The sequence below is a fragment of the Macaca nemestrina genome, chromosome 6 (assembly GCF_043159975.1).
Source record: "Macaca nemestrina isolate mMacNem1 chromosome 6, mMacNem.hap1, whole genome shotgun sequence".
NCBI classification, from domain to species: domain Eukaryota; kingdom Metazoa; phylum Chordata; class Mammalia; order Primates; family Cercopithecidae; genus Macaca; species Macaca nemestrina.
In genome coordinates this window covers 61,055,807-61,082,933 of record NC_092130.1, presented here as the reverse complement: position 1 = coordinate 61,082,933, position 27,127 = coordinate 61,055,807, and the positions used below count along the sequence as shown (strand labels likewise).

Sequence of the window (27,127 nt, the reverse complement as noted above, 5' to 3'; positions counted from 1 at the left end):
ACTGTTCAGATATTTTTTCATAGATTGAATTGTGTTTGGTAGCTGATAAAATACATATTATATTATTTGGAATACCAATTGGAAAAGGGTCTAGTTTATAGATTGTGATGTGGTATCATTTAATCAGGAAGTGGCCTTTGTCTTACTTTCTAAACCTTTGAGAAAGCTGGTTGACTCATTTGTTTAAGTCTCCTAGCCATTTAAGCTAAAGATTTTCAAACTAGCCTCTGTGTAATGAAGGAAAATGTAAATGCCTTTTCCAGCCACTTTCTAAGTGTTTTTATTTAAAAAAAAAAAAAATTTAGATGCCGTATCTTGCTTTGTTGCCCTGACTCATCTCAAACACCTGGCGTCTCATGCCTCAGCCTCCCAAGTAGCTGGGACTACTGGTGCCCCCAACCACACCCAGCTAATTTTTTGTATTTTTAGTAGAGATGGGGTTTCACCGTGTTAGCCAGGATGGTCTTGATCTCCTGACCTCGTGATCTGCCCGCCTCGGCCTCCCAAAGTGCTGGGATTACAGGCGTGAGCCACTGCGCCCGGCCTGAGCCATTGCACCTGACCTTTTCTCGTACTTACACGTATTAATGTAAAAATTGTATTTTGATTTGGGACTAGTACATTTGTACATTTTTATATACTTTTATTATCAATTAAACTTGTATTATTCTAGAAGAAAATTGCAAAAAAATAATAATAGTGGCTTTAACCAGAATGATTGGAATGGAGGCAGAGAGAGGTGGTTGGGTTTGGGATATGATTTTAAGATTGATTAGATAGGACTGGATTTGATATGGAGTGTAAAGGAATTAGGAATCAAAGGTAACTCTTGGCTTGTTAGATTGAACAATAGGTAAATGATACGGGGAAGTACTGTTTTAGATCATGAAGCTTTCTCTGATAAGGTGAACTTTGAGCAGAGAACTGGTTGAAATGAGTTAATCAATGTAGATATAGGTAAAGAGTGGTTTTAGTCAAGGGCACGCTAAATAAAAAGGTCCTGAAGCAGTACATGTAAGTAGAAATGAAATGTAGGCTTTTGGATACAGGAGTTTAGATTTTCAGTGTGAAGTTGGGACTGGAGATAGAGATGACGTCCAAGTTATCAGTGTGTAGATGTTATTGAAAGTCATGGGACTATATGAATTCAACTCAGGAAATATATATAGAAAATAAGTCAGCAGTTAAACCCCAGGAGACTCTCAGCGTTCAAAGGTAGAGAAGATGAGGAGGACTAGCAAAGCAGACTGAGGAGAAGTATCCAGGGAAGTAGGAGAAAAAGAACTAAGAGTCTATAACTGGATGTTTTAAATTATCCTAGAATGTTACCTGAAGAGATTTGTTTCAATGGGAAAGAAGCATAATCTTTGTTTTCCTACTTTGTTAGAACATGTCCATTATACATATGATGCTGTCTCTTCAGTGCCATGGATCATTGTGGCCTATTAGTAAAATTTTGTCAAAAGACCCTGTAGATGAAGGTGTCATAGTAGAGAGAAAAGACACTGTGATACACACACACAGTTCAACTCTTGAACAACTTTTCTTGGCTCATAAAATGAATTTACTTTCAGATCAAGTTTTATCAGCCTGTAATCCTACAGTTTTTAATTTCTACAATTATCTAAGAACACATCCTCTTTTGCTGAGACGTCATTTTGGATCATCTGATACATTTTCCACACATATGAGTCTAACAGGAAAAAGTGGACTGGCAGGAACAATTAATTTAAGTGAAAGACGATTATTTTTTACTACTGCCAGTGCTCATTTAAAAGCTGGCTGCCCGATGTTGGCTTTGGAAGTATTATCAAAGATGCCTAAAGTCATCAAGAAAACAAGACCTTTTTGTAGAGCTTCTAGTTTTCTGGATACTAGTAAAGACAGTTCTCCTTCTTCTCCATTAAAGTTGGATGCAAGGGAAGATAAGTCTTCTGCCATTGATTGGTCACAGTCACTGATAAATGGTTTTGGATCTTCTTCAGAGGGTTCCTCAGAGAAGCAATCAAACTCTACTCTTTCTTTTGACTGGAGCCAACCAAGTGTTGTATTTCAGGATGACTCTTTAGAGTTAAAATGGGACAGTGATAATGATGAAGAAAATGAGGATGTCCCTATTTCAATGAAAGAACTAAAACCTTTACAGAGAAAAACAGATAAAAAGTTAGATGATGTAAGTTCTAACTACACAGAATCTTTCAGCACACTAGATGAAAATGACCTTATAAATCCATCAGAAGATATAATTGCAGTTCAATTAAAATTTAGAGCATGTTTAAAGATTCTCACAGTAGAACTTCGTACTTTATCTACCGGCTATGAAATAGATGGTGGAAAATTGCGTTACCAACTATACCACTGGCTTGAAAAAGAGGTGATAGCTCTTCAGAGGACTTGTGACTTTTGCTCAGATGCTGAAGAACTACAGTCTGCATTTGGCAGAAATGAAGGTGAATTTGGATTAAATGAAGATGCTGAAGATTTGCCTCATCAAATGAAAGTGAAACAACTGAGAGAAAATTTTCAGGAAAAAAGACAGTGGCTCTTGAAGTATCAGTCACTTTTGAGAATGTTTCTTAGTTACTGCATACTTCATGGATCCCATGGTGGGGGTCTTGCATCTGTAAGAATGGAATTGATTTTGCTTTTGCAAGAATCTCAGCAGGTATGTAATTTACTTGATAGTCAAAAATAGTACATGTCTAAATCTGTTTTTGGTGTTGCTTTTCTGGTTTTGAATACTAAGACTTGATTTTCTTCATTACAGTCGCTTTAGGGAATGCTCCCTTTTGTGTGGTCCTTCATATTATGAATTAGTAAAGATGGGTATTTATAGTAGTTTCAGGCAGTTCAGTATCAGGCCTTATGACCTGCTTTATTCACACTCCAAAGTGTTGTCTGAATGCCTTGTAGGGTGACAGACTTCTTATTGCAAAAGGATATTGTCTTGTTTTTGTTTTCCTTCTCTGTCCCCCCTCAAATGTCTTTTTTTTTTTTTTTTTTTTTTGAGATGGAGTCTTGCTCTGTTGCCTAGGCTGGAGTGCAGTGGCACTGTCTCGGCTCACTGCAAGCTCCGCCTCCCAGGTACAGGCCATTCTCCTGCCTCAGCCTCCTGAGTACCTGGGACTACAGGTGCTCGCCACCAAGCCCAGCTAATTTTTTGTATTTTTAGTAGAGACGGGGTTTCACCATGTTAGCTAGGATGATCTCGATCTCCTGACCTCATGATCCGCCCGCCTCGGCCTCCCAAAGTGCTGAGATTACAGGCGTGAGCCACCGCGCCTGGCCAATGTCTTGTTTTTAAATATGATTATTGGAATGCAGACTTCTTCACATCCCTTCTAAGTTTCTATTATGCTTTTATTTTTTAATTGTTTTGAAGTGTTTTAGAGAGCCCTTGATTTACTGAAGTAATGGTTTGTAACTATAAATAGTTGGTTAACGTTTTATCCCTCTTTGTTTTTAAGGAAACGTCAGAACCGCTATTTTCTAGCCCTCTGTCAGAGCAAACCTCAGTGCCTCTCCTCTTTGCTTGTACAGCCAATGCCAAAACAGTAGTTGCCAATCCATTATTGCACCTTAGTAATCTAACACATGATATTCTCCATGCCATAATAAACTTTGATTCACCACCCCACCCTGATATCCAAAGCAATAAAGTAAGTATGCTTGGTTTCAAGCTTTCAATTCATCTATACAGTGATAGAACTGCAAGATAAATATTAAGGTTGTTTTTTTTTTAAAAGTAATTTTAAACATCAGACTAAGCATAGCAATTGTTACCTTATCAAGTTTATGTTGATTCCTATTAAAGAAATCTTCTGGTTGTAGACTGGCTTATCTTACTCATGTTACTTATACCCAATAGAGTTCTTGAAATTTTTTTTTTATCACAGTGCTTATTTAGTCTAGCTGCTTTGAGAAAAATAGGTGAATATGAGTGATTGCTTTAGTAGTACATTTAACCAAAAAGCTCATTGTTTTTTAAATATAGAAATTTAATATTTTAATGTAAAGGCACTAGTATGCAAATGAAGTTTTCCCTTATTAATATTAAAGAAATCCACATTTTAGGGATAATGTGAACTATTTGCCCCCATTATTCCTCTAGGGTAGGCAGTACTTTGTGAACCAGCTACAACAGAATCACCTGCAGTGCTTGTTAAAAGTCTGGATTCTCAAGTTCACTCCAAACTTATTGAATCAGTCTGTGAGAGTATGTCCCAGGAATGTATATTTTTAAAGATGCTCCTTGTGTGATACTAATGCATGCAACTAATTATATTGTTATAGTTAATTGTCTAATCCACCAAAGCATCCTATTCATCGTTACTCTATCTGCTGTTAATGTCGCATTTTATCTTTACTTTCCAGACATATTGAAATCTTTTGAAGTATAACTGACATTGACTATTTTCATATATCCCTAGAGTTGTTTTTGAGTGTTCGTTTGTTTTTTTAATAGACTATCATGTAGCTCTCATCCACCTCACAGGTTATATCACACCAATTTGATTTTCTGTTTGCCTGATGGTGGACTCTCCTACAATTTTAGCCTCTTTAGTTACCTTAATCCTTGCAATTGAATTTCACTACTTATTTTTCTGTACTGCTCTGTAGTATAAATGCCCATAGTGCTTATTATACAGTTTGGAATTTAATTTCTTTCAGATTGTGCTCATTTTAGCCAAATTATATTTCATATTTAAAACTCAAATTATAGCATACCTGTGGTGTATCAGTTAGCTTTTGCTGCTTAAGAACTGTCCTGAGGCCAGCGTGGTGGTTCATGCCTCTAATACCAGCACTTTGGGAGGCCAAGGTGGGCAGATCACCTGAGGTCAGGAATTGGAGACCAGCCTGACCAACATGGAGAAACCTTGTCTCTACTGAAAATACAAAAAATTAGCCGGGCATAGTGGCACATGCCTGTAATCCCAGCTACTCGGGAGGCTGAAGCAGGAGAATTGCTTGAACCCAGGAGGCAGAGGTTGCGGTGAGCCAATATCGCACCTTTGCGCTCCAACCTGGGCAACAAGAAGAAAACTCTGCGCCCACCCACCACCCCCGCAAAAAAAAAAAAAAAAAAAAAAAACCTATCCTGAAACATTTGTGGCTTAAAAAGCCATCATTTATTTTGCTCATGATTCTGTGGGTTGGTTCATTAGTTCTTTGGTTTGGGCCAGCTGTACTAATGTCTGGACTCTCTCATTCATCTTTGGTCAACTGGTGGATTAATTGGGTTCTAGATGATTTAAGATGGTATCATTTACATTTCTGGTGGTTGGCACATGTTGACAGCACTGACAGGAGAATCTGAGTCATATATATCTCATCCTCCAGCAGGCAAGCCTAATATATTGGTCTGGGTTCACCAAAGAAACAGAATCACTATGTATGTGTATGTATATAATGAGAGATTTATTATAAGGAATTGGTTTATGTGGTTTTGGAGGCTGAAAAGTCCCAAGATCTGCAGTTGGCAAGTTGGAGACCCAGGAGAGCTGAAGGTGTAGTTCCAGTCCAAATCAGAAGGCCTGAGAACCAAGAGAGCTATGATTTAAGTTCAGGTCAGAAAGTCAGCAGGCTGAAGACCCAAAAAGAGTTGATGTTTTAGTTCAAGTCTGAAGACAGGAAAAACAATATTCCAGCTCAGTGCAGTTAGACGCGAGTTACTCAGCCTTTTTGTTCTTTTCAGGTCTTGTCAGTTGAGTCTACTCACATTACAGAGCACAATCTGCTTTAATCAGTCTGATTCAAATGTTTGTCTCACCTGAAAACATCTCACAGACATCCAAAATAACGTTCGATCAAATGTCTGTGCACCCCATGGCCCAGTCACACCTAGATTTTTTTCACGTGGTGGTTTCAGGGGTTCAAGAGCAGCAAGAATATAATTTGCAAGGCCTTTTGAAGTATAGATTCAGAACTCACACTTTACTTCTGTTGGGTCCTCTTGGTCGAACAAGTCAAGCCCAGCTTAGATACAGTGAGTGAAGTAGGTCCAATTCTCTCTTGCAGAAGCTGCAAAATATTGTGATCATTTTTGCAAGTCCCATACATAGTTTTTGTCATCTTCAATTTTATATTATCTTTTAATTCATACCACGTTTTATTGACATTTCAAGGAAAATTTGGCAATTAGATTTGATATGTCATTCTCCATTTTTATCTACAAAAAGACTGGCATACTTCACAATCAGAATATTCTAGTCTAGTTTGCTTTCTTACCTAGCTGAAACTTCTCCTTCATCCTCAGTTCTACCTAATGTGACGGCACTTGCCATGCCATGTTTAGAGTCTTCTCTTCCTTAAAACAAATGCCTGACTTCACTGCCTTTCAGTTACTGCCTTTCATACCTTATATCCTTTCTCTTTTCTCTAGTTTCAGTCTCTTCAAATTGTTTTCTAAGGTAACTAGAATATGTGGTAGCATATTCTTCAGTGACCTGTCCATTGGTGAACTGTCAGTTATCAGACTGTCTCTTCGTATTTTGGTTGAGGAAAAAGCAGATTGAGTGTTGGAGGGCTTACTTTAATACACGGTTCATGCTCTACTGGAGAGCTGACATCTGTTCCCCTTTGCTCTAGAAAAAGAAATTGGGCAGCAAATGTGTGTTTTATAATTTCTGCTAAAGGCTTCAGTGTGTTTTGTTTAAATTTTCTGTAGTGAGACTCATGTAGATAAAAATGAGTGTTATAGAAAAAATGGAAATAGTTTATGAAGGCAAAGAATCAAAAATTTTTTCATTCTTTTAAGAATGCTGATTATAGTAGGTCTTGAAAAAAAAAATCTGTACTTTAAAAAGGTTATACTTAATTTTGTTTTTGTTTTCCAGGTATATGTAATGCATACTTTAGCAGCCTCACTTTCTGCTTGTATTTATCAGTGCCTTTGTGGTAGTCATAACTACAGGTAACTATCTGTTTATGAAATTTAAGAATGCTTACAGTAAGCAATGAGGTTTCATATTTTGTATGTTAGTGATTTAGAACTATATAAAACAGTCTATTTTAAATAATGCAAACAGCGTATGGTTGAGGTTTTGAGTACTTTTTGTTCATCTTTGAAATTTTTATGGCAAATGAATCTCAAACCTTTATTCAGTATAACTTATTTAGCAGCCTATTACTGATCAGTGCCTTATGTCAGACATTGTGATTGGCACTGAGAATTTTAATGCAAATAATAAAATAAGGTCTATTTCTTAGGGTCAGTCTAGTTAGAGACAAACATGTGAGCTGATAAATGATATGTATGTAATATGGCATAGTACTAAAATGGTAACTACAATGAAACGGTAGATAGTAACGGGTTCAGGGAGCACAGGGGAGGAAGTAACTTGGAATTGAGAAAATTTTACCAAATAATTGATGTATGGGATATTTCTCTGTATTTCTCTTTATGTTATAAAGTTTTACTGTAATTTATCTAGGCTTTAAAAAAATAGTTTGTTACCCTCTGGGGTCTTTCTGTATCTATCTTTAGTTCTTTGAAATACTCTATTTCTTCAAATATTGTCTCATCTCTTTTCTATCTTTCCTGTTAAACAGATATTGCAACTTCTGGGTCATTTCTTAATGTTCTTTTAACTTTCCCATCCTATGTTCCTTTTCTTTATCTCTTTTTGTTTCATTTCAGGATAAATTCTAGCTTCATTTTCCAAACACGGATTCATTATTCAGCAATGTCCTGTCTTATTTAGCAAGAATTTATATTTTAGAAATACTGTTTTTCGTTTTCAAGATCTCATTGAATTTAATAGTTGCTTCTGTTTCTATAACATTTCTTGATTTAAAAAATTTTTTTTAGTATGAAGTACTTTAATTTACTGATAAATTGGGTTTCTCAGGTGAAGATCTTTTGTTAAGTTTGTTATTTCTTACATGGTGTCAGCCTTCCTTATTGATTTTTGGTTGTCTATCAATTTTGTTTTTGAATTTTCTGTGGGTAGCCTTACTTACCACCCTGGTTGTGTATTTCCCAAGGTAGCTTCAACTTGATTTCGTTAACCCTGATCCTTCAGTAATTCAGTTTCTTATTATTTAGACTTTATTTTCATTAACTTCTTTTTATCTTTCCTATCTATGATTTCTGTAGGAATGAGGGAGGTTTTTTTTGTTGTTACTCTGCCATCTTGAAACTGGAAAGTAAAGAGAAACTACAAAGGCATCACAATGTTATAACCAATGAGATTTGCCGATCATAACACATTTACACCAATAAATGTGATATATTTAAGTATTATATTCATGTACTTAATGTATGATGTAGGCATTTCTAAAGGACTTAACATAATTCCTTACACCATTTTCTGTCAGAATTATTTCATAGTGTATGTCAAGCTGCAAGTTTTTTTGTTCATTCATCTGTTAGTCTTCGCTTTGCATCTTTTACTTGGGGAAGCTTATTCTGAATTCTCAAATTGTGTGAAATACTCCTCTATTTTGCCTTGATAGCATCGTATGCATAGGTTTCATCTTTTAAGAGCAGTATGATAACATTATTTGTGTTTTGTTCCCCTATTAGAGTAAATTTTATAGGGACAGAAACATTGTTATTCCTTATATGCCTAGTACCTGCTACAGTGCCTGATGTAGGGTAAACTAGCCATTATACATAAAAGGAAGCCTAAAGTGACTTCATTTTCAACCAGATAACTATGTTTTTAAGTCAAATATGTAAGCTTGCTACTTGTGGTACATAGCGATTTAGTTTTCTCATTTGTACTTACTCTATCTCTTAAAATGTGTTTTAATTTAGAAAATGTGTATATTTACACTTAAAGAATACTTTGTTTTCATATAGCACTAGACTGTACAGTATAGTACTTAGATGTACTAGCAGTATAATCAATAAGCAGAAATTGATAGTCTTGAAATTAGATCTGAAACATGAAAATATTATATACAGTTTATAGATTTAAATATTGTTTTCTTCTCTTAGTTCATTTCAAACAAATCAGTTTACTGGAATGGTGTATCAGACGGTACTGCTTCCTCATCGACATTCTTTGAAAACAGGAAGCTTAGATGAAGCAATAACTCCCAATACATCACCAGCTCAGTGGCCAGGTATAATTTTTATGTGTAGATCATTTTTTTCTTAGTCTTGTTTATAATCTTAGATAAGTAAAAAGACGATTTTAGTTTTGCCGCTTGATAATCATTATTAAATATTGTTAGAATTGATACCAGTTCAGTATTCACCACTCATTCTGAATTATACAGTTACTTAACATTAGTATTCCGTGATCGTTATACTAATATGACTCAAATGTTTTGTAATACCGTTTTTTAAATCATTTTGCTTTTGTCATACTGGAAAAACATGTCTATGAAATTTTATCTATCAGATCTCAGTCATTAAAGATTTTAATGTTTCTCTCAAATAGCCTATTTGTGCATTAACTGTAATAACTGCTACTACTCTATGAATCTAGGGAAGAACATACAGTATTAAATCCTGATACAATACATTTTTTCCTAAAATTAGGAAAATATAGTTAATTTTTAATTTTAAAAATTTATGGTCGGTGACAGCTATGTTTGTTTGTTGTTCTAGGAATAACTTGTCTAATTCGACTTTTGAATTCTTCTGGCGAGGAAGCCCAGTCAGGGCTTACAGTCTTGCTCTGTGAAATTCTCACAGCAGTGTATCTTAGTCTCTTCATCCATGGCCTGGCCACACATTCAAGTAATGAGCTATTTCGGATTGTGGCCCATCCTCTAAATGAAAAAATGTGGTCCGCTGTATTTGGTGGAGGTGCACATGTTCCTAGCAAAGAACAGACACATTCGAAAGCTTTACCTGGTGAGTTAAAAAAAATTTTTTTAAGACTGAAGCTTTATTTATCTGAGTGATATCATTCTCAAATGTAATTACATTTTAATTTAGTTATAGAAAGTTCTTGTTACAGACCATTTGTGAAAGCATGAACAAATAGTTATATGGTAAAATGCAGTATTAAAGTTTCTGGTGCAGTTTTTAATCTTTAAGATATTCCTGTACCAACAATTAGAATGATGATCTTATGTAAATTTATTAAATATTTTACTATTGAAACTTTCATCTGTTTTGAAACACACTGTAATATTGGTTTTTGTTCTATCCCAAATACAGATTCTTTCTTCTTTCTTTGGCAGGAAGGCACTTTGCTATGCCTAGCCCCCACCAGGTAGTGGTATTCTCCATGGAATGTGTGGGCTTTTCCAAAGCTCTTTCAGCCATCAGTTCTCATAGCCCTCCCAGTCTTGCAGGCAAGATATGAGCTTTAGAAATAGGCTTTTATCATTCAGCTTGCTTTGTGTTGTTTTGAGGGGCTGGGGTACAGTGGGCCAGTTTTATTTTGTTTGGCATTTATAGAAAATTGAGAAGTTTCCTTTGATCAAGCCATATTTTTGATTTAAAACAATGATTAGCAGTTTAGAAAACTCTCTCTGCTATTTTATTCTGCTTTTAAATTCTTTGTTTTTTATATCTCTGACCCTTAGACTTTAACATTTTAAAATGTGTAAAAATGAAACACTGTCAGTGCTAATCATAGAAAATCAGACTATGGCTTGAAATGACTAGAAAAACATTTCAAATTAGGCTGCTTTATGATTTGCATAGTATGATTCCGGCCATTAGAGTTTTTGGATTTCTAAGTGTTCATGATGAAAAGTAAATATTTTAAGTGAATATTTAAGTGATTTAAGTGATGAAAAGTTAATATTTTTTTCTAAGTGAAAAGTAAATATTTTAAACAATTATATCCCCTTTTAAAAACTTTCTAATGTTAAAATTGTATTTTTTTTCATGTGTTAGCCCATGTGTGATAATCTTGGTTTTTCAATTGTGGAGGGCATGAGGAGTAGGTTTATTTTTAATATATAGTACCTGAAAACTTATTTCATTCTCTACTGATGTTGAATAAATTGAAAATGTTAAATGTTTTTCAAAAAAAAAGCCCTATGCGTACATTTAAGAGAGAAACTCAGCAAAATGATTTATCTCTTCATGAATTTTCATTCACTTCTTCCCTGACGTTTACACTGAACATATGCTTGGACATATAGGTGTATGTGGGCTTGGATATATATATGTTTTGGGAGGTTAAGCAGTTGGTGAGGGACATGAGAGAATAAGAAAAACTTGAATTCGGCTTCATTATTTAGGAGAAAATTATTGCCAAAATCTATACCATGATTGATAAATATTCTTTGAATGAAGCTATATTAAAAAGAAGTTAGAAAAGTTACTATCTCGTTAAAATATTTAAAAGTTATTAGTAGCAATGTTGGCATAAATTATACTTTTCAGAAGCAGTTTCCACTAAGCTGTGGCCCTGCATGACTATATAGCAAAAAATCATGATGGCCTAGCTTCTACTTCCTCTCCTTAATTGAAATTGTTTCTTCAGTTACCTAGGACTCTCATACTTTCTAGTCTGGGTCCTGCCTCTTTTTTCCACCAAGAAAAAACAGGCAGGAATTCCTTTATGTATAATACTTACCATGAGGCAAATTCAGTTTATAACTTAGAGCAGAGTTCAATCAGCTTTTTCTGTAAAAAAGCAAATATATATTTTAGGTTTTGGAGTCCATTTGGTATCTCACAACTATTTAGTTCTGCCCTTGTAGCACAAAAGCAACCATAGACCATTTGTAAACAGATGAGTATAGCTGTGTTCTAATAAAACATTATTTATCTGTTGGATTGCAATTTGCCAACCCCTGTTTTACAGGTAGAAACACTTTATTATTGCTCTATTTGGAATAGAATATTTGCCTTCCCTGTTAAAGGAATTTCAGGTTTTAAGAACAACTAAAGTTAATATTTTGGGACATAGAGTTCACCATGAGTCTCTTAAAGTATTTGACCTAACCACAAATTGTACTTATGAAATAGTATAAATGGCATCAGAGGGATCATTTATAATCTTCCCTGCCATGGCCCTTAGCTTCCTTGAACAAATCTAGGGGCTAATACAGTTTTTGCTGTTGCAAAATTCTGAATATGTAGAATGCTAACATGACTTCTCCAGAAGCCTGATACCATCCTGCCTAGTACTCATCCACCTATCACACTTCACTTACTACTTTGATGACAGTTTTATCTCTCTGGTCCCTGCCATTTGCCTTAAATTAAACTTATTTACTTCTTCTTTTTCTTCTTATGCATGTCAGATTTCATATGCAAATTTATCTTATTTAACAAATTTACCTTTGCTTATTAAAATATTAAGTATTTTTAGTTTTTGTAACATTCCTTTTCTGTTTTTTAAAAAGTTGCTTATTGTGCTTTTTGTATAGATTTTTTTTTAAAGACTAATTTCACATGAAATTTGCCTTGGACTGTATTTATACTTGAGATATCTGAATTCAATTAAGGAAAAACTTTCAAAGTCAAGGGAAGTAAGATCCACAGCTCTGTTGAGTTTAATTTTAAATTAAAAATTGGTAAATTAATTTTGACCATGTTTTTAATATGTTCTGAGAAAAATTCATTTGTTAAGACTGTGATCTTGTTGATGTAAAATGTTTACAAAGGGGTAAATTATTGCTAAGGAATGTCCAGATATCCATAAAAAGAAAATGAAAAATCTGTTCTTATTAACTAGCCATCAGGTCTCAATTTCTTCTATTTTCCTGAGCACAGATGTATGTAAAGAACCTGACTGAAAGTCCAGGTTGATCTTTGTATAAGGTTGGTGCAAAAGCAATGGCAAAAACCACAGTTACTTTTGCACCAATCTTATTAACCCCTCTAGTTGTTGGTTGTAGGCAAAAATACCATTACATAAATTATTTTGGGGAGCCATTATAAGTCCGTCATAAGCTGTATCCTACCACTTATTTAACCCCAAGTAAAAAATAAAGTGACCTAAAATTTAATCTGCATCTATATGTTTAGCCTCAATCAATAATAAGGAATACTGAAAACATATTGTTCACTTAGTGGTAGGGCTGGATAGAGTCATATCCAGGTTATATGGTGCTCATCTGTCCTTGAGTACCCAGAAAGTATTCTAAATACAATCATGGAAGTAACTGAAGGAGTACTTAAAGAAAACATGAATGGTACAATTTGTCCATTTGCTAACCAGAAAAAAAAGGAATATATTCACTGAATAACGAAAACTAAAGGACTGCTGGTTTCAAAGCCGATCTAATTGGAAAAGGAGCAGGAAGGCTGGGTGTGATGGCTCACACCTGTAATCCCAGCATTCTGGGAGGCGTAGGTGGGCAGATCAGCTAGGTCAGGAATTTGAGACCAGCCTGACCAACAAGGTGAAACACTGTCTCTACAAAAATTAGCCGGGTGTGGTGGCGCACGCCTATAGACCGAGCTACTCGGGAGGCTGAGGCAGGAGGATCGCTTGAACCTGGGAGGTGGAGGTTGCAGTGAGCTGAGATTGTGCCACTGCACTCCAGCCTGGGCAAGAGAGCAAGACTCCATCTCAAAAAAGAAAAGAAAAGGAGCAGGAAGAAAGAGAAAGGGAAAGAAGTGAAGGTCCTATGGAGTAGGGATCCACTGAAAACTAGAGAGAGAAAATTTCAGAACAGAAAGTCAATCAAGACAAGGAACTACTAGCAGCATTGGCTTTTAATATAAAGTTCAGAAATCTCAGTTTTTCGAAGGCATTATTATGTTGCCCTGAAAACTTACCGAGGCAGGACAGCAACCTGATAAATTTTAGGTTGTAGGTAAGCAGTTCTGTGTGTTTGGATTACTGCTAATCGTAATTATGATGTCCCAAGAGTCTAATTGCATTAAGTAATGTTCAATATACATTGTTGACCAAGGGAATAAAACAGTGTATTTTAGAAAAGTCAACTTGAGGCCGGGCGCGGTGGCTCAAGCCTGTAATCCCAGCACTTTGGGAGGCCGAGACAGGCGGATCACGAGGTCAGGAGATCGAGACCATCCTGGCTGACACGGTGAAACCCCGTCTCTACTAAAAAAAATACAAAAACTTAGCCGGGCGAGGTGGCAGGCGCCTGTAGTCCCAGCTACTCGGGAGGCTGAGGCAGGAGAATGGCGTAAACCCGGGAGGCAGAGCTTGCAGTGAGCTGAGATCCGGCCAGTGCACTCCAGCCTGGGCGACAGAGCGAGACTCCGTCTCAAAAAAAAAAAAAAAAAGAAAGAAAAGTCAACTTGAATCCAGTTAAAATTAATGTATATTTAAAATTTTTTATCTTTTATATTTGGCCAATGAAAGCTGATAAATCTAGAATATTTCATCTTCCTGACGACTCAAACCAGTGTCAAAGCATTGTATATTGAAGATGAAGTACATGTATGTTGAAATACATTGTATATTGAAGAGGAAATACATTGTATGTTGAAGATAAAATACCCTTAAACATGTTTTCTAAAAAGTGTTCCATAAGTTTCGGTACTGTATTATGAGAGGAATTTGAAAGCCATCATTTCTTTTCCTTGTTCTGTTATAAATTTGGATTTAAATTTTCTTTGCAATGATGGCCTCATGAACTAGATTATATTTCATTCTATATAGCTATTATATACTTAATGTATTCTTGTAGTAACATAATATTTAAAGATAACTTAAACTTCATAACTGAAGAAAATGATAGATTTTTATTAGATGCTAGTCTGGCAGGTCAAAATTCTTAACAAAAATGTTAATGTACGTGAATTAATTTTTAATTAAATCTTGTTTTGTGAATTCCACTTTATATGTTATGGAAGAATTTGATTTTTCTAATTAACTAAAACTGTAGTGCAGGTATATGTTCATGGAGCTCTGAATTATTTTGTTACTGTGGTCGATTTTTAAAGAAGATAACCAGCTAAGAAATAGCAATTTTCAAAAAATTACTTTTTCTGCTAACAGTTAGAAATCCATACTTTTGCTTTTTATTCTATATTATAAATAAAACAACGTTTTAAAGAAATTTTATTGTGTTTTGTGATACTTGCATTTATATGAACTGTGAATTATCTATCTTAATAAATTCATAGTAATGATTTTTTTATGTCTCCAAGTTGAGGAATGGAAATATAAAATAAATATTTTATTTGTGGTAAGCATGTCATATATTTTTTACTATGAGATTGCTAATGATATTCTAGACATAAAGTTTATTTCTGACTTATTATGCTAAAACAGATCAGAAAATCCATGTTTTGCTTTTTCTTATAAAATTTTTATAAAAATAAAAGTTCTCTATTCAGTATTCAAAGATTATCACATCATTGCTATCATTCCTTTAGCAAAATAAGCAAAACGGCAAAATATCTTGACTGGAAGAGCTAAGACTTGAGCATAGTAAAATGTAAAACAAAATAGGTGATTTAAGATATAATTGAATATGCCAAACATTTAACTGGTGGTTTATTATAAGGAACTTTTAAAAGACTGCTGAACTTCAAACTAACTAATTCTGTGGAAGGGAATACTTTTTTTTTCTATTCTTTTCTTTTTGAGACAGAGTCTCATTCTGTCGTCCAGGTTGGAGTGCAGTGGCGTGGTCTCAGCTCACTGCAGCCTCCGCCTCCTGAGTTCAAGTGATTCTCCAACCTCAGCCTCCCAAGCAGCTGGGATTACAGGCATGCACCACCACACCCAGCTGATTTTTGTAGTTTTTGGTAGAGACGGGCCAGGCTGGTCTCAAACTCCTGACCACCAGTGATCTGCCTGCCTTGGCCTCCTAAAGTGCTGGGATTACAAATGTGAGCCACCACGCCTGGCCAGGAGTACATTTTTTTGTTAGACTTTTCATGGAAGACCATAAAATGTAAATTTTAATTTAAAGTTTAAAAAGTATTCTATTCATTAATTTTACAAATGACTCAGGAAGGCAAATTTTTATATAAGAGTAGAGAAAGCATAGAAGATAAAAGAAAGTCCAAGAAGTGTGCATGTATAGATTTTTACATGTAATTATTGTTTTATTTCACTGGTAAAGCCGGATGACAAAAGAAGAAACTAACCTTGTAAGAAATACAACATTGATTTATCTGACCTAGACTCCCTCATTCCTGTTTTCTTCTTTTTTTTTTTTTTTTTTTTTTTTTTTTTTGAGGCAGGGTCTTGCTCTATCGCCCAGGCTGGAGTGCAGTGGTGCGATCACAGCTCATTGCAGCCTTGGCCTCTTGGGCTCAAGTGATCCTTCCACCTCAGTGCCCCAGGTAGCTGGGACTACAGGTGCATGCCATCATTGATTAGCCTAGTCAATTTTTTAAGTTTTATTTTTGTAGAGACAAGGTCTCACTATACCCAGGCTGGTCTTGGACTCCCGGACTGAAGTGATCTTCCCACCTCAACCTCCCAAAGTGCTGGGTTTACAGGTGTGAGCCACCATGCCCTGCTTCATTCAATATTTCTGTGTACCTTACTGAGACCAATCATGGGATCTCTCTCTTCAACCCAGTTTTCTAGTATTTCTGGCAGTCCTAAGTCCTGCAGCAAAATGGCTTGAATATATTTTCTCCATTCTAATTTTTTTATTATGACTAAAAACACATGATATAAAATTTACCAAGTGAGCCATTTTTAAGTATATAGTTTAGTGGTAAGTCTATTGTGATGAAACAAATCTCTGGAACTTTTTCGTCTTGTGAATCTGAAACTATACCCATTAAACAGTTTCCCTACTTCGTACAATCCCTGGTAATCACCATTCTACTCTGTTTCCAGGAATTTGATTACTTTATATACCTCATATAAGTGGAATTATATAGTGCTTTGACTTTTTGTGACTGGCTTATTTCACCTAGTATAATGTTCATCCATGTTGTAGCTTACAACAGAATTTCCTTTTTAAGGCTGAATATTCCATTGTGGGTGTATACTCCATTCACATTTTCAATAAGTTTGTTGAGTTTGGGTGATATCTTATATACAGAACCGTATTGTGGCATTCAGGGTGATTGAAAAGTAAGTACAACTCTAGGGCAGTGACTTCAGGCTTTTGAATACATTACCTTATCCATAAAACATGCTTGACCAAATTCTCAATATATGTATATTTATGTCTACTGCTATCTATCCAGATGTTAAACATTGACAAAATTTAGTTTCTTCTCCTACTTTCCTTCCTCCCCTTCTTTCCTCTGCTTTCCTGTCCCTCTGCTCCCATCTCTCCTTTCTTCTTGTCCCTTCTCCTTTCCCTCTACTTCTTCCCCGTCCCTTTCTTCTCCTGTCCCTTTCTTCTTCTCCACTACCTCATTCCCTTCTCCTTCTGCCATTTTCCCCTATTTATCAAAAAATAAATCTAAATAGAAGTTGTGGTATTTTCCTTCCATAGTCCAGTGAATCATTTTGTACACCAACTACCGTGGAGACTGCCTTGCTCTGTGTTTTGGAGACAAATCATCACTTTTTATTATTTCATTTTTATAGATATTTATGGAGCCATGTTCAAGATACTGTATATGGTAATGATACTAGGAAGACTTTGAGGGTCAATCTTTCTAAAAGCTGGATAGTATCATATTCCAGACTTTTTTTTTTTTTTTTTTTTTTTTTTTTTTTGAGACAGAGTCTCACTCTGTCACCCAGGCTGGAGTGCACTGGCATGATCTTGGCTCACTGCAACCTCTGCCTCCCAGGTTCAGGTGATTCTTATATCTCAGCCTCCCAAGCAGCTGGGAGTACAGGTGCACACCACGACACTTGGCTAATTTTTGTATTTTTGGTAGAGACAGTGTTTTGCCATTTTGGCCAGGCTGGTCTCAAACTCCTGGCCTCATGTGATCTGCCTGCCTCAGCCTCCCAAAGTGCTGGGATTACAGGCATGATCCACTGTGCCTGGCCAGACTTCTTTTTTTTTTTCAATCACTAATCTTATTCTTTGAGGATTAAGAAGTACGTTCAATTAATTGCTTCTTTAATCCTTTTATTTTTGGAATAGTTGAAGTTTAGTTGGAAAATCATGTTTTACATTTAATTTTGAGGATTTGTTTTACACTTAGTGTTCATGTACATTTGTAGTCCTCACACTTTTTACCTGAAGATAAAGAAAGGTTAATATATACCTCTTAGGAGACTGAAGACTTAGACTGAATTGGCTTGCTGAAAGCAAGAAATAAATTTGAAATCTGTTTTGCCTTAAACTTACATGATTTTTATCTTTTCCATATTTTGGGGCTCAGTTTGAAGGCCCAGACTAATGTTTCTCCTGAAGCTTCGTGTATCCTCTGGCAAACTCATGAATAGCTCTGTGGATATGGGTGCCTTAGATTAAGAAGTAGAGAATGAGGCCTGCTGGTTACTTTAAGTTCAGTTTTTTTGTTGTTTGTTTTGTTGTTGAGACGGGATCTGGTTCTGTTGCCCAGGCTGGAGCGCAATGGTGTGATCTCAGCTCACTGCACCCTCCACCTCCTGGGCTCAAGAGATCCTCCCAAGTAGCTGGGACTACAGGCATGCGCCACCATGCCCAGCTAATTTTTGTGTTTTTTTGTAGAGACTAGGTTTCGTCATGTTGCCCAGGCGGGTCTTGAACTCTAAGTTCAGTTTTTAAAGAAATGACATTTAAATCTAGGTTCAGAATATTAATTTCGTTGTGCTGATTTTAAATGATAAACCTAAAAATAAATATTAACTTAACCTTCCCCTTATATTTTAGTTTTAATCACAGCAATATATGTGTGTGGTAACGAGTCTAGTAGTACAGAAAAATTTATAGAAAGGAATGTTTTCTTATTCCTCTGCTCCTCCCCTTCCCTGTGTGTAGCCTGTTAACCATTTCTCCATTTCTGTTTTGGGTTCTTTGGGGAGTTACTTTTATAATTATTAGAAAACCACATTACAGATATTCTGAGGGTGAGGAAACGATTCTTAAGGGAAGGAAGGTATATTTGTCTGTACAGTCTACTGTCTTGACATGGAAACTTTGTTTTAAAAAGTACTTCCTGGGAAAGCAACTGAAACTTATTTTTTAAATTTATGTCAGGACATGATTCTGTTTTTCCTGTGAATGCCTTAGTTTTTCTTCAGTCACTTTATAGCCTCCCTACACCTCTTAAAATTCATAAACTCTGTGTTCAGGTTGCTCTTAATTTCTCCCTAATACTATTTTTTTCTTCTGTTACTAATAAAGTAGCTGTTTTCCCATAATAATAGAACAGTAGAGTTAGTTTTCACCCAAGGAGTGGCAAATGTTCTTGATATTTGATTATTAGCATTTTCAAAAACAACCAGTTGAACACCCCAGCAGCTATAGTTTGAATTGGTGCCCCTAAACTTCACAACCAATCTGACCTAACAGGATTCAAGCATAAAATTGCCTGAAGTCTTCCTACAATTGGAGGACAAAGAAGAGGGAGTAACTACCCTATTGACAAGTCACAGGTCATTTCTTGTTTGCTGGGTGACATCACTAACGTCCTTTTAGTTAAAACATCTAAAGTAATACACGTTCATTACTGTAAAACTGCCAATTTTTTTTTTCCTTTGGTCCTGCTTCATGAAAAGGGTGGTGGTGGTGGTGGTGGTTGTTTGAGACAGAGTCTTGCTTTGTCGCCCAGGCATAATCTTGGCTCACTGCAACCTCCCCCTCCCAGGTTCAAGCAATACTCATGCCTCAGCCTCCTGAGTAGCTGGGATTACAGGCACATGCCACCACGCCTGGCTCATTTTTGTATTTTTAGTGAAGTCAGGGTTTCACCATGTTGGCCAGGCTGGTCTCGAACTCCTGACCTCAGGTTATCTGCCCACCTCTGCCTCCCAAAGTGCTGGGATTACAGGCATGAGCCACCGCACCCAGCCAAAAAGTGTTTTAATAAGTGGTTTTCTACTTCCTGGTGTTGAGTCTGTAAATTTTAAATGTTTGCTCCCAGTGTGGTTAATATTTTCATGTCACATGACTGGATTCACAACTTGTAGTTTCAAGTGTTTTCTGTCTTTAAAAACTCTCATGTTTTACCTTTAAAACTATTTTTATCTACCAATGGGTCAGTAAAAGAAAAAAAGAAAACTATTTTTATGACATAGCAATCTTGGCAAAAATCTATTAATTTAACATTGTACATTTTATTTTTTTCAGAGATTGTCTATACTCCTTGGTTCACATGCTTTTTAATAACATAAAATCAGCCAGGTGCAGTGGCACCAGCCTGTAGTCCCAGCCACTCAGGAGTCTGAATTGTGGGTATCCCTTGAGTCCAGGGATTAAATCCAGCCTAGGCAATATAGGGAGACCTCCATCTCTTAAAAAAGACAAAATAGTAATGTTAAAGCCAAATTATGAATTGATAAATTTACTTTAAAACTTAGCATTAAGTTTTTGAAAGGTAAAAAAAATACTTCTATAGTTCTCACTTTTCACTTGATGAGAAGTTGGTAAACTACTGTTTAAGTTTTAGAATGTGTGTTAATGTATGCAGCAGTAATACTGGAAACTTGATTGTTGGTTATCAAATGTTAGTACGAACAAAGAAAAAAATTTACACATTTAATCTAACAGTTCCTTTTAAAATCATTTGAAAGGTTAAGTAATAATCTTTTTATGCCACTTTTTAGTAGTCTCCTAGAATACTAATATTTTTTTCATCTTTCCCTTTTTCTGAAATAACCAAATTACTATATTAAACTCAGCTTGACTATAGCTTGTTATAATGCATGTGCATGCTGTGTCTGCAAGCTGAGACGCTCAAACAATAAAACCAAATTGTATTACAGCACAAGTATTTTCTTTCCTGTGGAAGGTAAGTAAAATCTCATTGGAACCATCAAAGGAGAATATTGGTGTGCCTTAATGTGGAATTGTTTGCCTGTGTATTAGATCATGCCTTTGCAAAATCCTTGATTATCTACTGGTGATTTGCATTTTGTAACTCAAGGTTGATTAAAGATTTGTATAACTTTTTTAATGCTAATGTCTTTAGTATTCTGAGGTAATATACTAAAAAAATACTGCCTAATTGTGGAGTGTTCACAAAATAAAACAGCAAGATTGCATTATTTTCTTCTTTGTCATTCCATTGACTAGAAAATTCTATCTCTGAGCCATTTCCAAAAGTTTGAATTAGTTTAAGTAGTTATGGTGCCTGAATTTTGTTTATATTTTCTAATGAAAAATATAGTTTTAGATATGAGGCCACATGATTACCGAAGAATCTCAGAAGGGAGTTGTTGCTTTTAATTAACACTGACATCCCATGATAATCTTTAAAAAAAGCAAAGTAGAAGGATGTTGGAAATTTCCTATCGTGTTCATAGTTAAATTGTGGACTGATTTATGGGTGGATATTACATCCTTTTATCTTTCACATACAATAGATAAGTCAGCATTTAGAGAGAGAGAGACAAATTGAGGAAAAAGCAGAGGTTGCTAGACAAAAATGTTTGTCTTCCTCTATTTATTTTCTTACCTGCTGTGTACTTTCGTAATCTTAATCTTATTTTTTTGTGCGTGCTTATTTGTAGTTAACCTTAGATCTTATATAAACACAGGTGAAATAAATGCAATGAAAATAGTACTTCAGTAACGTTTTATTTTCTTTTTATTAGTTTCTTCACTAGTTGAAGAAGGAGAAAAACAGAACAAACGTTTTAGATCATCAAAAATGTCTTGCAGAGAATCTGCCCCACTGACCCCTTCCTCAGCACCAGTAAGCCAGGAGTCACTGGCAGTTAAAGAAAAGTTCATCCCACCCGAGCTCAGCATCTGGGACTATTTCATAGCTAAGGTAATTAAAATGCTATCTAGATCAATATTTTCATAGTCAAATAGAAATGAGAATATCAGAAATAAGTGTAATTTTTGGTGCTTCCAAATGTTTTCACACTTTGGTTTAGAAAATTTTCGTTAGTATCAGGCTACATTCCAAAAATATATACCCTAGAATATTTTGACCATATTTCATAGAGTTTTTGAGGCAGTTTTTTGGTAAATTATGATGTTTGCATTTTAAACAACTTTTGCATTTTATTATATTTTTATGAGATAAAAGATAATTTGCTTAACACTCTCATGTTAATGTACTTGATGGTGATTAAGAAATCAAAGTGCTCTGGTCATCTATCATCCATATACATTTTTTTTTATACTACAGCAGTCTTTCATTATTCTGAAATGCATAAATTTCAATTACCAGTGTTTAGTTAAGTAACATTATTCCCTCAACAACATGGTTCAAATTTGTTACCACAGTATATTAAATATGAGTAAACTTCCCTGCTTCATTCTAGAAATCACTATGTAAATATGCACTTTTTGATCAGTGACCAATCATATCAGTTCTTTTAAAGTCTTTCAGTGATTGATTATGTAGCACCTGTTACTCAGTTCATACACAGCAAAGCATGCAGTTGTTTTGTTTCTTCTCCTGTGATAAACCCATATGATAGAGTACAAAATTGGATTTAATCAGAAGAGGGAAGTGGCCAACTAAGATGAAAGTGCATCCATAAAAAAAGTGATAGTAGTGAGAGTGATATTCAAGATATTCAAGTTGAACATAAGTGAAATTAGAGAACAAATAGCCAACTGTGGGTATGTTGACAATGCTGCCATTTGAAAGACTCTAGATGTACAGCCAGAGGAATTTAGTGAAGGTGAACTTATAAATGTAGAAAGTAGTTGTGATAAAATGATGAAGATGTTCAGAGATAGTGACCTTGCCAAAAAACTTTACATTGAAGGGATTCACAGCATTGAAAATGCAAAGAACAGTATGTTGGAAGCTGATAAAATCTTAGAAGTGTGACAGTTTGTTTAAGGCACAGAAGAAATGCTTGCTTCATATCCTAAGTTACAGAGATAAAAGGCAATCGCTACTCAAACTACTCTTGATAAGTTTTTTACAAAGAAATAAAACATGTTATTTCTTTGTATTCCTAATATTTTAATTACAGTATGTTAAAATTAGTTTATTTAAAAAATTTTTTTCTATTCATTTATAGCTGATGGTAAGAGTTTTTAGTGTTTTGACAAATGTTTTTAAAGGTCACAAAACATTTGTAATTTTTCCCATTGATTATTATTGCTCTGTATAGTTTCTGCATGCATGGTCATTTTTATAGTCATGCAATACTGTGTGAAACAAGGACTGCCTATATAAGTATCTTTAACTTTTTGTGTCATCAGCCACATCCCTCACATTCTCAATTTCCAGACGTTCTCCTGCACAAATTGACATCTAACTCTAACTGTTCTCTGGTGACAAAAGTCTTCCAGGCCTACTAAGCTATGGCTTTTATTTTTCTCATATCCTACATGCTTAAGGGTAATGAAGGGAGTTTGTGTCTCCTTGTTCCTCACTGCCCTTTTTTGAGTGATTTATTTATTCATATATTCAACAAATATTTATTAAGCACTTCATTTATCTAGGAATATCTTTATTTCACTTCTATATTTTGAAGGAGAGTTTTTGCTGGATATAGGATTGTTGGTTAGCAAGGCCTTCTTTAGCTGTCTTGTTTCTGAATCTTTTTGTTAAATGTCTAGGGTCTGCCCTTACACCCAGTCAATATCACAACTTCAAAGTAGTTGAGATGTTACCTTCCCTAATTGTTTGCTCCTGAGATCTCTGTTACTTTTGATAATGCCTCTGGGCCTAGAATTTTAAAGACAACCCCTCTGACAGGGCATCAGAACTCTAGTCTTCACAGCCTGCCCTGCTGACGCTGGTGGAACACCTACACCACAGAGATTGGGGTAGAATGGGAACAGCTCCTAACCAAGTTCTCACTGTTTTACCCAGATCAAATCCCATAGATTTTTTAAAATAAATACTTCTCTATGTGTTATATGCATGGGTCAACCATTGGTTGTTTTCTACAACTTTGTTCAATTTTATTGTTGCTTTTTGGAGAAAGGACTTACCAAGCTGTTTACTCAGCTGTTCCAGAAGTTCCACTCTCCCTGCTATGTTTCTTTGTTGGTCTTCCAAGGTTTTACAACCTTTTTTTCAAACTTCCCACATCTCCCTTTCCATCCTATCCTCACTCTTAATTGATGACCTCACCTTGTAAGTCTCTGAGAAAGATAGAATCAGACAAAACTTTTTCATCATCCCAATTTAAAGTTACAGATCAATTACATTTGTTCCTGGCTTATTCCCTCCTGTTACAGTGGAGGAAAAGTCCTTCTATCAAAGACCATTTTCTCGAGTTCTACTCTGAATCGCATTCTTTCTTTTCTTCTCTACTCTTCCCTGTGTTTTCAGTTCTCTTCCTCTCTGTCGAATCCTTCACATCAAGACAAAAATGTGCTTTAGTGTCTCCCATCCCAAACCCCTGCTTTGACCCTGAAATATTTTCCAGCTGCTATCCCATTTTTCCCACTCACATTCAGCTTTTCAAAACTATAGACACATGTGGTTTCTACTGCCTTGTTTCCCTTTCATACTTACTTAGCATATAACTTTCTGACCCAGTTACACCCATTAAAACTGCTCTTGTTGAGATTCAGGTGATATCCATGTCAAGTATAGTGGAAACTTTTTAATTATTTCTTAATCTGTCTTCTTAGCATCATTCAACATTCTTCACTACTCGTGCCTTGAAATGCTTTTCTCTCCTTTTCTCTTGATGCGAGTTTCTTGTAGCTTTTTTTCTTAAACTTACTATTTATTCCTTCATAATCTTCTTTCTTCATCCTTCCTCTTCTATTTGACCCATGAATGTTGGTCTTCTTCGTGATTTGTACATTTTATATCAGTTTTCCCCAAAACCTTCCCTCTCATACCCAGTCTTTCCATTTTATGAAATTATATATTCATCCTTATAGTTGCTCAAGCCAAAAACCTGGGAATCATTTGTTTTTCCCCCACCTTCTCTTGCTCTCCAAATCTATCAGCAGATCTGTCGGTGCTTTCTCCAAAATATGTCTTGAATCTACTATTTCTCTCCAGCTTCATTACTAACCACCTATATCCAAGCTGCCAACTCCTGTTTTAGTTACTGATGTCTCCATTTCTACTCTTGCCATTTAGCTTTTCTCTCATAAGAGAGTGATCGTAATGATATACTTAGCATACAAATCTCAGAAGCTGTCTTCTACCTACAACTTATTGGTGGCATTCCCTTACATTCCTTTACCATGGCCTGCGAGACCCCATCTGAGCTGTCATTTGCTATTCTCTCCAATCTTTCTCCCAACATTTGTCTTTCTGCTTAGCAGACTCAATCAAACTATTTTCAAACCAAACTCTTTCCCAAACTCTTTCTGCATTCTTTTTCCACTGTCTAAAATGCTTTTCTTCCCCCTTGTTGTATGGTTTATTCCTTCTTGTCCTTTAGTTCTCATACTTTTCTTTTTTTCTTTTTTTTTTTTTTTTTGAGACAAAGTTTGGCTCTGTTGCCCAGGCTGGAGTGCAGTGGTGCGATCTCGGCTCACTGCAACCTCCCCCTCCTGGTTCACACCATTCTCCTGCCTCAGCCTCTCAAGTAGCTGGGACTACAAGTGCCCACCACCACGCCCAGCTAATTTTTTGTATTTTTAGTAGAAACGGGGTTTCACCGTGTTCACCAGGATGGTCTCGATCTCCTGAACTTGTGATCCGCCCACCTCGGCCTCCCAAAGTGGTGGGATTACAGGCGTGAGCCACCGCGCCCGGCGTCTCGTACTTTTCAAAGAGGACTTCCATGATCACCTTATCTCAATTCTCCTTATTCTCCATTTCTTTTCTTTGTAGCACTTAATACAAGTTGTATTTAGTTTTCTGTTATTTGCCTATTTTTTCCACTAACATGTAAAATGTAAATGAGGGTGGTGATTGTATCTGTCTTAAAAATTCTTAAATCAGGTAGAATTCTTGCCGCACAGTGAATACTTAATAAATTTTTGTTGAATGGATGAAAAAATAATGGAATTGTATCAAGTGATGTCAAAGGCATAGGATGGTAAGATAATAGTTACTTACCTCTCTTATAGTGAAGTATCTGCAAATGAGATGAATTATTACTGTTAGACTATATGTTTGAATGTATTAAATTAGATATTTGGCTGATAAATTTCATGGTTCCTTTATTTTAGCCTTTTCTACCCCCTTCTCAAAGTAGAGCTGAATATGATTCAGAGGAGAGTCTGGGAAGTGATGATGATGATGATGATGATGATGTTTTAGCATCAGATTTCCATCTCCAGGAGCATTCTAATTCAAATTCATATAGGTATGGAATATTTTATTTTAAATTTCTTTTTAAAAATCATGGTTTATATAAATAATATTTTTGAAAAAATACGTGTGAAATTAATAGCTTGTTGACTTTATAACACATTATAACCCAGATTTCTTTAGTTGAAATTGTTAAATTCCTTTCCTTAACAATAATTTATTTCTATGTTGACTTTATAACACATTATAACTCAAATTTCTTTAGTTGAAATTGTTAAATTCCTTTCCTTAACAATAATTTCTCATATACCTTTGTTTGTCAATTAATGGACTATCCGTAATTTGCATCATTCCTCACAAATCTTGCTCCAAGATTATACCTTGCATTTTGGGCTCTAACATAAACAAGTTCTACTGTTTTAGTCTAGAAAATATAAAGTATTTTCAGTAGAACACTAGTACTATAGGATATCAATAGGCACTATCTTCAAAAAGTACTCTGTATACCATATAAATGTTCTAAATGCTCACCTCTGGCTCCAGTACTGCGTTATTCTTACATTCATGAATGATGGAATATTAACTTGTCTCTGTTGATATGTTTACATCTAAAACATATATATGTTTTACTAAAACATGGTATGTTAATGGCGTGATAAAAAAATGTAAATTTTCCAAAAGAGATAAATGTATGAGGACATTGAAGTCATTCTTTATTTAAAAGTTACTATGAGATTATTTACTTCCTGGTTTATTGAGAGTTTTTTTCCCCCTGCTGAATGAATTTTACTTTTTCAGTATATAAATCATTTAAAAGTCAAACTGCACAACTCAACAACAAAAAGACAAATAATTTAAAAAATAAATGATGGGCTGGGCATGATGGCCTATACCTGTAATCCCAGCACTTTGGGAGGCCAAGGTGGTCAGATCACTTGAACCCAGGAGTTCAAGATCAGCCCAGACAACATGGCAAAACTCCATCTATATTTCTAAAAAAAAAAAAAATGTTAATGAACAAAGGACTTGAATAGACATTTCTCCAAAGATGATATGAAAATGGCCAATAAGAATATGAAAAGATGTTTAATATCATTAATCATTAGA

The 27,127-nt window shown here is 35.3% G+C and overlaps 1 protein-coding gene across 8 annotated transcripts in view; it reads left to right on the top strand.

The window, feature by feature from the left end:
* The window catches only part of LOC105500026 (Dmx like 1), a 175,787-nt gene that overhangs the window by 95,900 nt on the left and 52,760 nt on the right, over nt 1-27,127 (top strand). For 4 of the 8 annotated variants that reach the window (XM_011772923.3, XM_011772924.3, XM_011772925.3 and 1 more), the window contains 8 exons: nt 1,575-2,665; nt 3,468-3,659; nt 6,840-6,916; nt 8,948-9,075; nt 9,566-9,814; nt 10,147-10,260; nt 21,468-21,646; nt 25,939-26,075. In XM_011772923.3, coding sequence (XP_011771225.2) covers nt 1,575-2,665; nt 3,468-3,659; nt 6,840-6,916; nt 8,948-9,075; nt 9,566-9,814; nt 10,147-10,260; nt 21,468-21,646; nt 25,939-26,075 — 2,167 coding nt within the window. The remainder of the gene's footprint in view (nt 1-1,574; nt 2,666-3,467; nt 3,660-6,839; nt 6,917-8,947; nt 9,076-9,565; nt 9,815-10,146; nt 10,261-21,467; nt 21,647-25,938; nt 26,076-27,127) is intronic. The other 4 variants (XM_024787129.2, XM_071098562.1, XM_024787128.2 and 1 more) reach the window with 1 other exon arrangement.